Source organism: Nycticebus coucang, chromosome 16 (assembly GCF_027406575.1).
Source record: "Nycticebus coucang isolate mNycCou1 chromosome 16, mNycCou1.pri, whole genome shotgun sequence".
In the NCBI taxonomy this organism is placed as follows: Eukaryota; Metazoa; Chordata; class Mammalia; order Primates; family Lorisidae; genus Nycticebus; species Nycticebus coucang.
This window is the reverse complement of record NC_069795.1, coordinates 80,184,525-80,198,049: the sequence shown is the minus strand read 5'-3', so window position 1 is coordinate 80,198,049 and position 13,525 is coordinate 80,184,525. Positions and strand designations below refer to the sequence as shown.

Sequence of the window (13,525 nt, the reverse complement as noted above, 5' to 3'; positions counted from 1 at the left end):
TTTGTCAGCAGGGTTTCTTCTCATTGGGGACTGCTTTTATAATATAGAGAATTCACAGTGACAGTATTTCCAAAGGAAATATACCACAAAAGTTTTCCTCAACATGGGGTAAGCAGGCTGGAAAAACTGTGGAAGAGTCTCCTCGTAGACAAGTACAAGATAGCACGTTTAGGAGAAAACAATGTGTTAGTCTTTTAGGACTCTGATTCCTATACCTGATTTATCATCAGAATCACCTGCAGAGCTTAGAAACAGCTCCTCAGGACCCATGCTGGAGACTGAGTGCATGCCTGAGATTGGGTCCAGGCATAAGTTCCTTGAAGATTTTCATGATGGGTCAAGTTTGAGAACCATGTTCCAAAAAGAAGCCTGAGAATGACTGTGGACTATTCCCTGGAGAGAATAGGCTAACATGTGACGTGACAGCAAAAACATAAATCAAACATTACCTGCATTACCTCTAAGTGTGAGCTGCTTTACACAAGTCTTTGCATCTTATAGGAGCTCTCATAGGCTTGGAAGTTATCCAACGGTGCCAATTAAAAGAAGAAACACAATTCTTTCGGGTAGTAGTTACATGATGGGCAAAAATAGCTGTAAAATGAAGTCTAGAAAGAAAGTTGACTGTTGACATGTAAGTAATTGATTCTGTAAGCACAGAGGTAGATCACTCTGTATCTCAAGAATAAACAGACTAAATGAAAAGGAATAAATTTAAACAAATAGTAAAACATGGATAATTACATTTGCACTAATGGAATTATATACATTCAATTCCTAGAAGTTTGTAGTGAGTTCATCAGTTCATTTATTCTTCTCCTATGCCTTCTATTTGCTATTTTACTGATTCGCACAACACATTAAATAGCTACCAAGTGCAAAGCCAAGATGTAAGAAGCCTCCTTAAAATCAGAGAAATAAAAGAAATTGTGTACCACACTTAATCTCCTTTGATTTTTGCTATTGTAAATGAGGTAATACATAATATTTTCATGCCCATAGCCATGAATTTTTGTGGAGGATTTTAATGGAGGCTTCATTACATAGGCGTGATGGATTTTCAGCTCCATGTCCAGACCCTCTCCTAGCTCTGGAGAATGGCGAGCAGGGTTAACAGCTCCAAACTTCTGATCAGAGCTTAGTCTTTCTGATGGCCAGCCTCCATCAGGAAGCCCACCAAAACTCCACTCAACTTACTGGAACAAATGATGCTCCTGCCATTAATTAGTAAGAAATTAGCCTTGAGAAAACAATTAAGAGGTTTATATCGTGTTCTCCTTAAGATATCCTTGGGATTCAGCTCATTCTGAAATGCCTGTATCCATTTCCCATCTTTGTAATCATTTTATTTTATCCCAGGAAATTCCAAAAGATTAGGAGCTCTGTGCTAGGAACTAGGGGTCAAAGGCCAAATATTAAAACAAAGGATTCTCTTAGAACCCCATCAACAAGAGTGTTAGATGCTGTATCTCAGGAACTGGGGCAGAGAGTTATGATACAAGACTCTGCTAGCATTTCTATCACTCAGAAAAATTAGAAGGGTTTAGGAGCTCTGTGCCAGGGACTAGAGACAGAGACCAATATGCATTTATGGTCAATATTATAACAATATGTATAATATTATTTCACAACCAAGGAAACTAAGATGCAGACAAAGTGAATAATGGCAAATCAGAGAAGTTCACATTAGTCTCAGACCTGACTTCTGAGCTTGTACTCTTAACGCCCGTGTACCATTCCTCAAAAGAATCACTTTTGAGATTGACTTTGTCTAAGCACTGTGGAGCCCCTAGTGATGCAGTCAGATATGGGCACAGGTTTAAGTCCAAGACCTTAGGCCAGCTCTGCCCTCACATGACCCAGGTGCAGGCCAGACTCCTGCTACCACCCATTGTCCCTGGGGACACCTGTGACCCTCCCTGACTGCTGTATAAGGCTGAGGCATGGGAAGACAAAAGATTTGAACTCTCCCAAGTATGACTCTGGGCATCCAGATTCAATTCCAGAATCCACCTAGGGCAGATGTAGACTTATAAAATCATCCCTGGGTCAAACCAGTTTTCAATTAGCCATGCATTGTGGTTGCATTCCTGAGACTATTTAAGCCTTTATCAAATTCTCAAGGCTGACCTTGGGCTGAGTCAAAGAAAACCGGCTCAGCTTCTTGAAAGAGCATTCAGCCAGCTGGCAGTCATTTTATCTTGCATTTTATTCAGTTCCTAAGCAGATCAGGAGCCAAGAGTGGCCTTGGGGCTCTGCAGTGCTTTCTCAGAAGATTCTCTCTGTAATTGTCCCTGTATGGACTTTCACCAAAAGGGCATTTGCCTAGTGGGGGTGTTTCTTTCCTATCTTTATAAACTATATTTTCCTGCACATGTAGGCCTGGGACAATAGTCACGAACAGGACCACAGAAACCCCACCACTCTGGAATCCCACCTGAGTCATTGAGGATGTTCATAGAGACGCCAGCATGTGATGTAAGCAGCGTTCCTGATCATGGCATGCTCTGCTCTACACAACCTGTGCTGACTACGGGCCACGCCACCACTTTGAGACGATTTCTGCTGCTTTCATGGGCAGGCTCCCAGGGACCTTGCCTAACCCTGAGATTGATGGTAGGGGATCCCAGGCCTCTTCTGATATGAACAGCCACTCTGTATCACCCTTGGCCATTTTCCATCTTCCTTAACCACTCTCTTTCTCCTTTAGCCATCAATCCTCAGACTCTTTATGTCACCTGCGTGTCTCTGTGAGATATTATCACCCAGTAGTATCATGTATCTTCCATCTGTCTTCCCACGTTCATGTCACTGAGAGGTGATAAGAGGCCACAGGTACCCTGTTTTTATTACACAACGAAACACAGACCACAGATCACAGACTGGGTCTCTCTCTCTCTCTCCATATTTATATATATATATATATATGCATGTGTGTGTAGAAACTTACATATATTTATATATATATACATATACATATATATGCTACACACACTCACATCTTGTCTTTTTGTCTTTGCTTTCTTTTTCTTGGCCCTTGCAAAAGTTCCTAAAGGTAGGGTGAAGCCCCAGAACAAATTAAAAAATACACACCCTGTTGGATTCAAACTTTCCCCCCATTTCTTTATTTATATTCAGTATTTGGAATTTCTTAGTTTAATTTTTTATACTAATGTCTAATATACGTACATATTTTCGGGGTACATATTTAATACATTCATATTTAATACATTCATATATATAGAGAGAGAGAGACAGACAGACAGACAGAATCTCACTCTGATGCCCTGGGTAAAGTGCCTAAATACTTGAGCTCAAGGGATCCTCCTGCCTCAGCCTCCCAAGTAGCTGGGACTACAGGTACCTGCTACAACAATTGGTAGTTTTTCTATTTTTAGTAGAGACAGGGTGTTACTTTTGCCAGGCTGGTCTCAAACTCCTGAGCTGTAGCAATCCACCTGCCTTGGCCTCCCAGAGTGCTAGAATTACAGGCGTGAGCCACCAGGCCTGACCACATTCATATCATTTTAATAGAGCAAATCAGTGTAATTGGGATGTCTGTCACCTTAAATATTTATCTTTTCTTTATGCTAGAAACATTGGAATTATTTTCTTCTACCTATTTTGAAATATTTTGAAAGCTATTGTAAACTATAGTCACCTTACTGATCTATCAAACATGAAGTCTTATTTCTTCAGTAAATATTGGTAGCCATTAATCAACCTCTCTTCATTCCTCCCCCAACATTTCCTGGCCACCAGTTCACTACCTGTCTTCCTGAGATCACTTCTGTGGCTCCCACATATGCAATATTTGTCTTTCTGTGCTTAGACTATTTCACTTTACACAATTGACCTTCATTTCTAACAAGATAGCTGCAACTGACAAGATTTCAATCTTTTTGTGGCCAAATAATATTCCTCTGTGTATATATAAACCACATTTTTTAAAGATTTGACCATTTTATATATTTTTTTTATTTTTTAACTTAAATTTTGTTAAATCATAACTGTATACATTTATGGGGTACAATGTAATGATCTGATACACAATGTAGAATGCTTAAATCAAACTAATTAACATAAGCATAACCTCACTTACATATTTTTAATAGATTGATCCATTGGGCACTTAAGCTGATTCTGTATTTTGGCTCTTGTGAATAGGGATAAGAGTTAAGTTATCTCTGTGATGTATTGATTTCCCTTCTAGTGGGTTTGCTGGGTCATACAGTAGTTGTATTTTTAGTTTTCTGAGGAATCTCCATACCATAATCCATAGTGGCTACACTAATTTACATTCCCACCAGTGGAGTTCAAGGGTTCCCCTGCCTCCACATCCTTGCCAGCATTTGTTATCAACCATTAGTCACATGCATCTTTTTGTAAAAATTCATTTTAACTGGGGGTAAGTGATATCTTACTATGGTTTCAATTTGCATTTCTCTGATGATTAGTGATGTTGAATTTTTTTCATATGTTCCTTGGCCAATTCTGTTGTTGTCTCAATTCTGAGAAATGTTTATTCAGATCATTTGGATTATCTGGTTTGGGTATTTCTTTTTTTTTTTTGTCTTTGTTTTTCATTGTGCTATTGAATTGTTTGAGCACCTTATATATTGTGGTTATTAATCCCTTCTCAGATGGTTGGCTTGCAAACATTTTCCCCCATTCTGTGGGCTGCCTCCTCATTCTGTTGATTATTTCCTTTGCTGTGCAGAAGCATTTCAGCTTGACATGATCTCATTTGTCTATTTTTGCTTTGGTTGCCTGTGCTTTTGAGCTCTTCCAAATACAAGATATCTTTGCCCAGATCAATATCCTGGAGCATTTCCTCAATGTTTTCTCATAGCAGTTTCATAGTTTCAATTTTTAGATTTAAGTCTTTAATCCATTTTGACTTGATTTTTGTACCTAATAAGAATAGTTTTTTTCTTACTGCAAGTGACTAATTTTTCCAACACTATCTACTGAATAGATTGTCCTTCCTTTGTTGTATTTTCTTAGCACCTTTGCTGAAAATGTCTGTTAACATGTGGATTTATATCTGAATTCTCTATTCTGTTCCACTGGCCTATTTGTCGATTTGTATGGCAGTACCATGCTAATTTGATACTTTAGCTTTGTAGTATATTTTGAAGTCAGACAGCCTGGTACGAGTCCTTTTGTTCAGGATTGTTTTGGCTATTTGGGGGCTTTTTGATCCCATATAAATTTTAGAATTTATTTTTCTATTTCCATGAATAATGTCATTCATATATTGATAAAGATTTCATTGAATATGTAAATTGCTTTGGGGTCTGTTGTCATTTTAATGATATTAATTTCGCCAATCCCTGAGCATGGAATATCTCTCCATTTTTTGTTGTGTTCTCTTCAATTTTTTCATCAGTGTTTTCTAGTTTTTTTTTTATGGATCTTTCACTTCTTTGGTTAAATTGAGTAGCAGGAATTTTATATTCTTTGTAGCTATTATTAACGAAATTGTTTTCTTGATTTCTTTTTCAGATTTTTTGTTGTTGATGTATATAAATGCTACTGATTTTTGTAATGTTGATTTTGTATCCTGCAAGTTTACTGAATTTGCTTCATTCATTTTAACAGTTTTTTGCTGGAGTCTTTGGATTTTACAGATGTATCTGTGAACAAGGCTAATTTGACTTCTTCCCATTCAATTTTGATGTCTTTTATTTAATTTATCTTTCCTAATTGCTCTGGCTAGGACTTCTGGTATTATGTTGAATAAAAATGGGAAAGGTGGGCATCCTTGTCTTGTTCCAGATCTCAGAGGAAAGACTTTTCAATTTTTTGCTATTCAGTATGATGATGTTAGTTGTGGGTTTGCCACATATAGCTTTTATCTAATGTTTGGCTTTTAAATAAGCTTGTTTGCCCCAACTCTTCTTTTGGCCTATCTTCCAATTAGGATCCTTGCAGTCTCATACAAATAGGCCTTGGTGTCTTATACATATTGAGGTTATATTTGTAGCATATCCTTAACTCTTTTCATTCCACACCACACTCCCACACTCTCACTATGTAACTGAACAAACTTACTAACCACAACTTTGTAATCACTGTACTTTGTACTTCTGGTTGTTCTTATTCATAGCCCTATTGTTTGAGTTAAGCTTCTTTGTACTGGATGAAAAACAGATGTCATGGACAAAGGAGGAGAAGTTAAACAAAATATCTCAGTGATTATGTTTTTTTTATTCAATCACCCACAGCTGCTTGCTGTGCCCCTAACCATGGCTCTGTGCTAGTGCAGAGTGGGAAGATGAGATGACTCAATCTTGGTCCCCACCCTCAGAGAATGTTCTCTCTAGTCAAAGTAACATTCAGTTGGACATGGGGGAAGTTCAGACACTATGTGACCATGACACAAGGTAAAAAAAAAGTGCGTGCCACACAAAGAATGGACATGTGATGGGCGTGCAAAGAAAAGAGAGCTGCTTTCTGGCTAGGCAGATCAGGTGGCATTCTAATTGGATATTGAGAAATAGGTGGGATTTGGATATGCAGAGATAAGAGTAAGAATTATTAATGTCCCAAAAGAGAGACCACATGAGAAAAGATATTACTGGGGACAGTGAATCCTGAATGCTGGCAGTGACAGGAAATTTAGTTTGCTTAAATAGAGAGTGAAAGAAGGGAGAAAGGCAGAGATGAGGGCTTACATGGCCAGGGCAAAAGGCCTTGAATTCTTTACTAAGCAATATGCACTTTATTTGATAAATAAAGACCATTAAGCGTTTCTCACCAGGGATAGGACATTGTCAGAACTGGACAATAGAATTCATAAAAACCTTGAGAGGGAAAGATAGAAGTGAGGCCTCAGCAAGGGAGACTGATTAAGAGGCTCCTATCATCAGGCAGATGGTGACCAATGGCTTGGAGAGGAGGCTCCCCGAGTGAGAGACACTGCCAACAGAAGGTCTAGGGGCTTAGGAACTGGGCAGAGATGGCACAAGTGGGACTCGAGTTCCATAAATTTGTTTGGAATTACAAAAGTAAAATCCCTCACTTACACACAAACCTTATTGAAACCCTGCAGAGCCACCACTCTGGGTTTGCAATACAGTATGAATGGCGCCCCCTAGTGCATGATACAGACACCTCTCCGCAGAGTAACCACCTTCACCCCAGCTTCAAACCCAGTAGTGTTTCCATAGTAAGTACAAGTGCATCTTTATCACAGGTCAGTGTTTCATTAGGCTTGTCCTGAGTTGAAACACTCAGGAGAGGGAATTGAAAGGAAATAACAAAGAAATAGAGTTGAGAGAATCTGGACGATTCTTTGAGAGTTTTTCTTTAACACATGGGCAATGCCCTGCAATGCCCTACTTTCCTTTTCTCCAACAGATTAGCTAATCTGATTAGCAGAGCCTGGCTAGGTGTGAAGAATATGAAGAATGTTGCTTTGAAAGTCAATAGACCTGGAAGCAAGACATGATTGCAAGAGGGACTTTGCCTAACAATTGCAATCAGTGTAACCTGGCATATTGTACCCTCAATGAATCCCCAACAATAAGAAAAAAAGAAAGAAAGAAAGTCAATAGACCTGGATTCTAGACTCAGCTCTCCCATTTCCTATGCATGTGATCTTCAACAAGCAGTATGCTTTCAAGCTTTGGCTTAGTCAGCCAAAGGGCTGCACAAGTGTCACACAGAATGCAACAAATCAGGCTAATAGGGAAAAGACAGCATTAGATAAAGTCATCGGGGAAGGCTTCTTGGAAGAAGTGACTAGGTGAAATTTGAAGGAGAAGCAATTGGCCATGGGGGTATTTTGGGGGTGTTGTTTGTTTTTGTTTTTTAGGTGGGGAGCACTCAGAGCAGAGAGACCTGCAAACACAATCTTCCTGAGGAAGGAACATGTGTATTTGAGAAGGTGAGGGTGGCTCAGTCCTAAGCCTCTCTCAGCAACTCCAGGGCAGTCGTGTTTTGTTGTTGTTTATACATATGTTCAATTTGGAAGAAAATCATTTTATTGATAAAGTTTGGAAGGTCATTATAACAGTCTAATGGAAACCAAAAGGCAGATAGAATGGTGTGAGGCAGCAGTTTTCAAATTTTTATGCATAGAAAAGTGAGCATAGCTTAAAACCAAAAGAGAATTCACAGGAACTGAAAAGCTATATAAAGCAGGGCCTGAACAAAGTTCAAACAGAAATACATGTTTCTGCTTCTGAGACTAAAGCCAGAAACCAGAGCTTTATCTGATCACATGAAATAGGCTCATAGGCCTCTGGCTTTATGATTTTACTCTCTCTGCTGTGGGAGTTGACCTTTTCTGTGATTGCCAGTCAGGTTCAACAGAACTTCGATGAGAAACTAAAAACTCTTTCTGGAAGAAATTAGACTATGATGGCAATTGTGTGCGATAGCTGCCATCTTGTTTTTCAGTGCTACAGACTTGATTTAGGGAAAAAACGCATGGGAGAGTAGCACAATGGCGAACTCGCAAATAATAGGCCCACGTCTGATTCTAAGTTCTTTACATCCTTGGATGCAAAGGCTCAGTAACTTGGTTACCAAGGAGGGTCTTATACTTTATCAAAAGAAGGATGGTAATCCTTGCCCTGCTTTCTTTCTGCCTAAGATTGTTATGAGGCTTGAATGGGAGAGTAAGTATGAAAGTGTTTTGAAAACTGTAAGGCCTGGTGTATAAAGCAGAGAATAATGGCGTCTGTGGTGTTAGTAAATGCCTGGAACTTTGTAAAGATATCGATTTCATTCCACATTACTGGATTAGGCCACACTATTTTATTAGCCAGAGTGAAACAGTCCACTACAGAAAGACAGAGAGATTGATTTTTGAACAACAGAATTATAGATTTTACTTGCCTCTTTTGTACAGAATAATTTATTATAGCATAAACTAAATACAAAGCTCTGAATAAATAGTCACTTTTTTCCGTAATCACATTGGCAAGTATGTACATGCACACTGCTGGGAGCACATAAGGACACAGAGGGCCTGGGCCTGTTTCCACTCTCAGATCCTTACATATTTAATGAGGGAGCACAGAGTGAGGGTTCCCTGTGTGTGAGAGCTGGAAACCTGGGGCCGAACATACAGGGCACCCTCTCGGATGATTTGCATCGTGAGTGACCGTGTCCTTTTCTCCTCCAGGTCCTGGGCAGGAAAGTGTATTGATAGCAAGTTCCTCTGCTCTGGGGTTTGGAGGACTCTCCCACGCCCATGCTCTTTTACTTAAAAAATTTAAAAACCTCTCTCTAAGAAAATACACATCAAAAGAACTCCCTCAGCTGTCAGTTTGGAAGCCATGACCCTTCATTCCGTTCCTCTTTTATAGGTTTTTAATCCCACCAAGAACCCCCATCCAAGGTGCCGAGCAATCAAGTCCTTATGTCTGCACAGGAGGCTCCTCACGGAGCTGGACGCTCTCCCTCCGTCATGCCTCAGTCTGTCATCAGTTCTGTGTGGGGAACAGTAGAGAATGGCTCACATCACAGCATAAGACTGAGACACTGGGTATATCAAGCCAGAAAAGAATCTTGCAGGTAACTGAGTTTCTTCCGATACTTGACTCCCTTTTCTAAATGGGCTTTGAATAGCCACTGGCATCTCCAATGTCATGGTATGCATACCACGTGGTCACCAGCTTCCACATCCTCCAGGGCTGGCTGTCAGGACAGGGATCTTCACATCAAGCTGAAGCCATTACCATGCGATCTTCAGTCACTCATCCTGATTCTCCCTTCTCATGCCACCTGGCACTTGTAGATCCTGATTTCCCTGTGATAACCCTTCACAGTCCCCTGACTCCTTTTTTCTAACCTAAGCTCTCCCTTTCCTTCAATTATTGCTTCTAGAATGTAGTTAGTCCCAGGAAAACAGTCTCCAAAATGAGTCCCTTTTGGCAAAGACTGTGGGGCCGTTTGGCTAGTGGGGAGCCACAGCCATTGATCTCTATTTTCTGCCAGTCATTTGGAAATTGCTGAGGACAGAATCGCTAAGGACTAAGGCAAGACTAACTCACAATCTCAGAAAGACAAACAGACAATCATTTTTTGGTTTGGTTTAGTTTGGTTTTTGACACACCTCTAGCCCTGGCATCCAAGCATCTATTTGGACAGAAGCTCTGGAATTAGCAAAGGAAGGTTGCCTCCTTCCACCTAGCACTTTTCTTGACTGTGATCATGAGAACACACCAAACACACTGCCTCATTAGAGCTCTGTAATTAGAAAGTGTTTGGAAGCAACATAAGGTTTGCTCAGAAGATCCATGTTTGAGGCTTGGATCTGCTCTTGCCATCCTGAATCTTAGTTTTCTCATCTATGTGGTAGGGATAAGCCTTCCCTTGTCCATAGCAAGAGAATCCTATGATTCAAGTGAGTTAGTGGAGGTGAAAGCACTCGGAGAGGGGCTGGTGTGAGTATGAACTGTGCGCGCTAACCTTGCTCCCGACTAGGTTGCAGACCATCTCCAGCTTGTCCCTGCCCATAACCCCACACTTTTGGGAAATGAGAAAAACTATGAGTTTTAGCAAGGGCCATTCAGAACTACTATTTCACTGCTGAGGCAGACTTTGTAAAAAGAAACATTTGTTTCTGTACCAAAGAAAAGAATAATTTTGCAGCCTTGAAACACTGATATATCTTCATGTTGTTTTAAAACTTGAAGCAACATCCTGGTGACCAAGAGGCACCAGGTTCTCCGAATCAGCTTCAGTCACACAGCTGCCAACCACACTCACGAGCCCAGTTGTGGAAAGGAAGGTTACAGGTGCTATAGCCAAGCAGCAGAGCCAGCCCAGGCCAGGACACTCACCCACCACCTACAATATTCACTTAGAATTTTATGCTCAAAATGAAAATTTTGATTTTGCTTTAGAATAGTACATGTAGATGTTTTCCTAGAATTCAGTGTTGTCTCCTGAGCTAACAGAAGCCTGGTTGTTTTCTATGCTGGATGAATTCAATATAGCTAAATTGTAATAGTGATCAAATAAGAGAAATTTGGAGTTTTCTGGAAACTGAAACCTCAAACTTAAAAAAATAAAATGAATAGGTGTTATGTAAGGACTCACACAATGACATATAGCACCATAGCACAAGATTAATTAGTTTCTCAAAGATAACAGAGCAGAGGAGTAAAGGGTCCTGGATTTGGGCCTGACTGGGGTCCCTAAAACATAGAAGACATTTGTAGGATGAGAAGCAGGTTCAGTGGGTAGTGGTAGTGCTCTTTCATCTGTCACTTTTCTTTCCTTCCCATGAATACAACCCAGGCCAACCCACATCATCTGTGCAGCCCAGTGTAAAATAAAAAGGTGAGGAATCTTCTTCAAAAATTAAGAATTTGAAGATGGAACTAGCAGAGCATTAAAGCAAGTATGGAACCCCATGTAGTTACAGGTCATAAGCCCATGAGGCAGCTCTAAACACATAAGAGTTTACTTCCAACTCCCTGGCCAACCCCCTGGCTGATGTGAGCTGAGCAGGAAAAGGAATGCATGCCATTTTGGGAGCGAGGCAGTGAAAAGCACTTGTCAGCCTCTTCCTTCCCCCATCACAGTAAACATGAGTCTTTCTGTTGAGTTGGTGGAGCCATCAGATTGAAGCAATCACCACTCTCAGGACAGCTGTTCCAGAGAGTCATCTGGGCCATGAAAGAAGCTATTGTGTGTTAAGGCACCAAGATTTGGGGATTGTTTGTTATTGCAGCATAGGCTGAGCTCATCCTTAATAACATGCCAAGGAAGGCCAGAAGTAGAAGAAAAAGCCACACTTCTGAAAAGTACTGCAAAGGAAAGAAAATCAGACAGTGACGATGAATGCGTGGTTCCCATGCGTTAGTTTTTCGATCAACAAAGTAAGAATTCGAAAATTATCTTTAACCTGTTATAACTTTGTATTATTGTACTATTTCCCTTCACCTCATTAAAAAAAAAAAAAAAAGAAAAGAAAGCCAAGTTATTGTCCTAAGAAGAAAGATTACATATTCTCTTCTTTAGCCTGCTGTTCTCTTGGTCCATGGCAGTCCTTGGCCCATTCATGCTGTACCGAACAGCTCCAATATTTTCAGAAGCCAAGAGGAAATCACTCTCCTGGGACAATGTTCTTCTCTGGAAAAAGCATTTTATCAAATAAACTTAATTTGTTACCATGATTTGATAGGTATTCCCAAAACTCAAACTGATATTACAGGCATCTTTTTTCAAAAGCACTGAAACTGGTCCCTTTTGTTATTGTTTGTCTGTGACATCAATGTGGGCGTCACATTTCCCTTAAAGTTGCTCTTCGTTGCTCTCAAATACCGGATTGCTGTATGACACTCCACTACCACACCCTGGCATGTTGGAGTAGGAGGTCTGGTTTATAGGTGGCCAGCTGGGGTCATTTTCCAGGTCCCTTTGCCATATCCGATATTGGCTTTTTGATTGATAGCCACAACACCTTTTGATTGTCATCCACAGGGCCCGGTTTTCAATAATGGCCTCCTGAAAAATAAAAGTGACTTTTTAAAATCAGAAGTCCCATATTGTGAGGGTTAACCCTCCACAAACCATAGTAAGGCACCACTACAACAGCTGCCTAAATCCAGCTGGACAAAGAACTTGAGCTTTGGACAGATCTCAGAGGCTTTCACAAAGTGTGTTTCCATCTTATTTAGTCACAAATGTTGACTATCATAGAAGTTATCATGAAAGAAACAGAAAAATATGAGGAGCTAAACTGTCCCATGGAATTAATGATTTTGGTATTTGTATTATTTTGGGTATGTACTTTTGATACTTGGTATATATTTTGGTACATCAGCAATAACTTTGCTAAACAGAATGAGTTAATTCGGTAGGATTCAATAAGGAATTTTGTCAGAGAGAGTAGTTTCCTAAAATCTACTCATCTTTGATCTCTGTGGCCCATTATCCAGGGAAAGAACGAACAGAGAGCAGCTATGCTGCATTGTTCCTCTGAAAACGGATCAACCCACCAGCTGGCAGGCTGCTGAAGACCCCACACAGCCATCAAGCTCTGGGCTCACCTGGACCCCACACGGCCATCAAGCTCTGGGCTCACCTGGACCCCACACGGCCATCAAGCTCTGGGCTCACCTGGACCCCACACGGCCATCAAGCTCTGGGCTCACCTGGACCCCACACGGCCATCAAGCTCTGGGCTCACCTGGACCCCACACGGCCATCAAGCTCTGGGCTCACCTGGACCCCACACGGCCATCAAGCTCTGGGCTCACCTGGACCCCACACGGCCATCAAGCTCTGGGCTCACCTGGACCCCACACGGCCATCAAGCTCTGGGCTCACCTGGACTCCACACGGCCATCAAGCTCTGGGCTCCCCTGGACCCCACACAGCCATCAAGCTCTGGACTCACCTGGACCCCACACAGCCATCAAGCTCTGGGCTCCCCTGACCAGACCTGCTCTTCTGCTTTCCTCCAGCTGATATCAACAGGGAACAGTGGTTCCCCTTACAGCTGAAGTAAGGCATTGGGATTAAGTAAAGGTTTAAAATCTAACAAGTGAAATAA

The 13,525-nt window shown here is 40.9% G+C and overlaps 1 protein-coding gene across 5 annotated transcripts in view; it reads right to left on the bottom strand.

The window, feature by feature from the left end:
• Window positions 1–8,764: 8,764 nt before the first annotated feature.
• Window positions 8,765–13,525, bottom strand: part of ATP13A4 (ATPase 13A4) — a 189,881-nt gene continuing 185,120 nt past the window's right edge. For all 5 annotated transcript variants that reach the window (XM_053564731.1, XM_053564732.1, XM_053564733.1 and 2 more), the window contains one exon: window positions 8,765–12,474. In XM_053564731.1, the coding sequence (XP_053420706.1) occupies window positions 12,262–12,474 (213 nt within the window). In that variant the 3' untranslated portion in view covers window positions 8,765–12,261. The remainder of the gene's footprint in view (window positions 12,475–13,525) is intronic.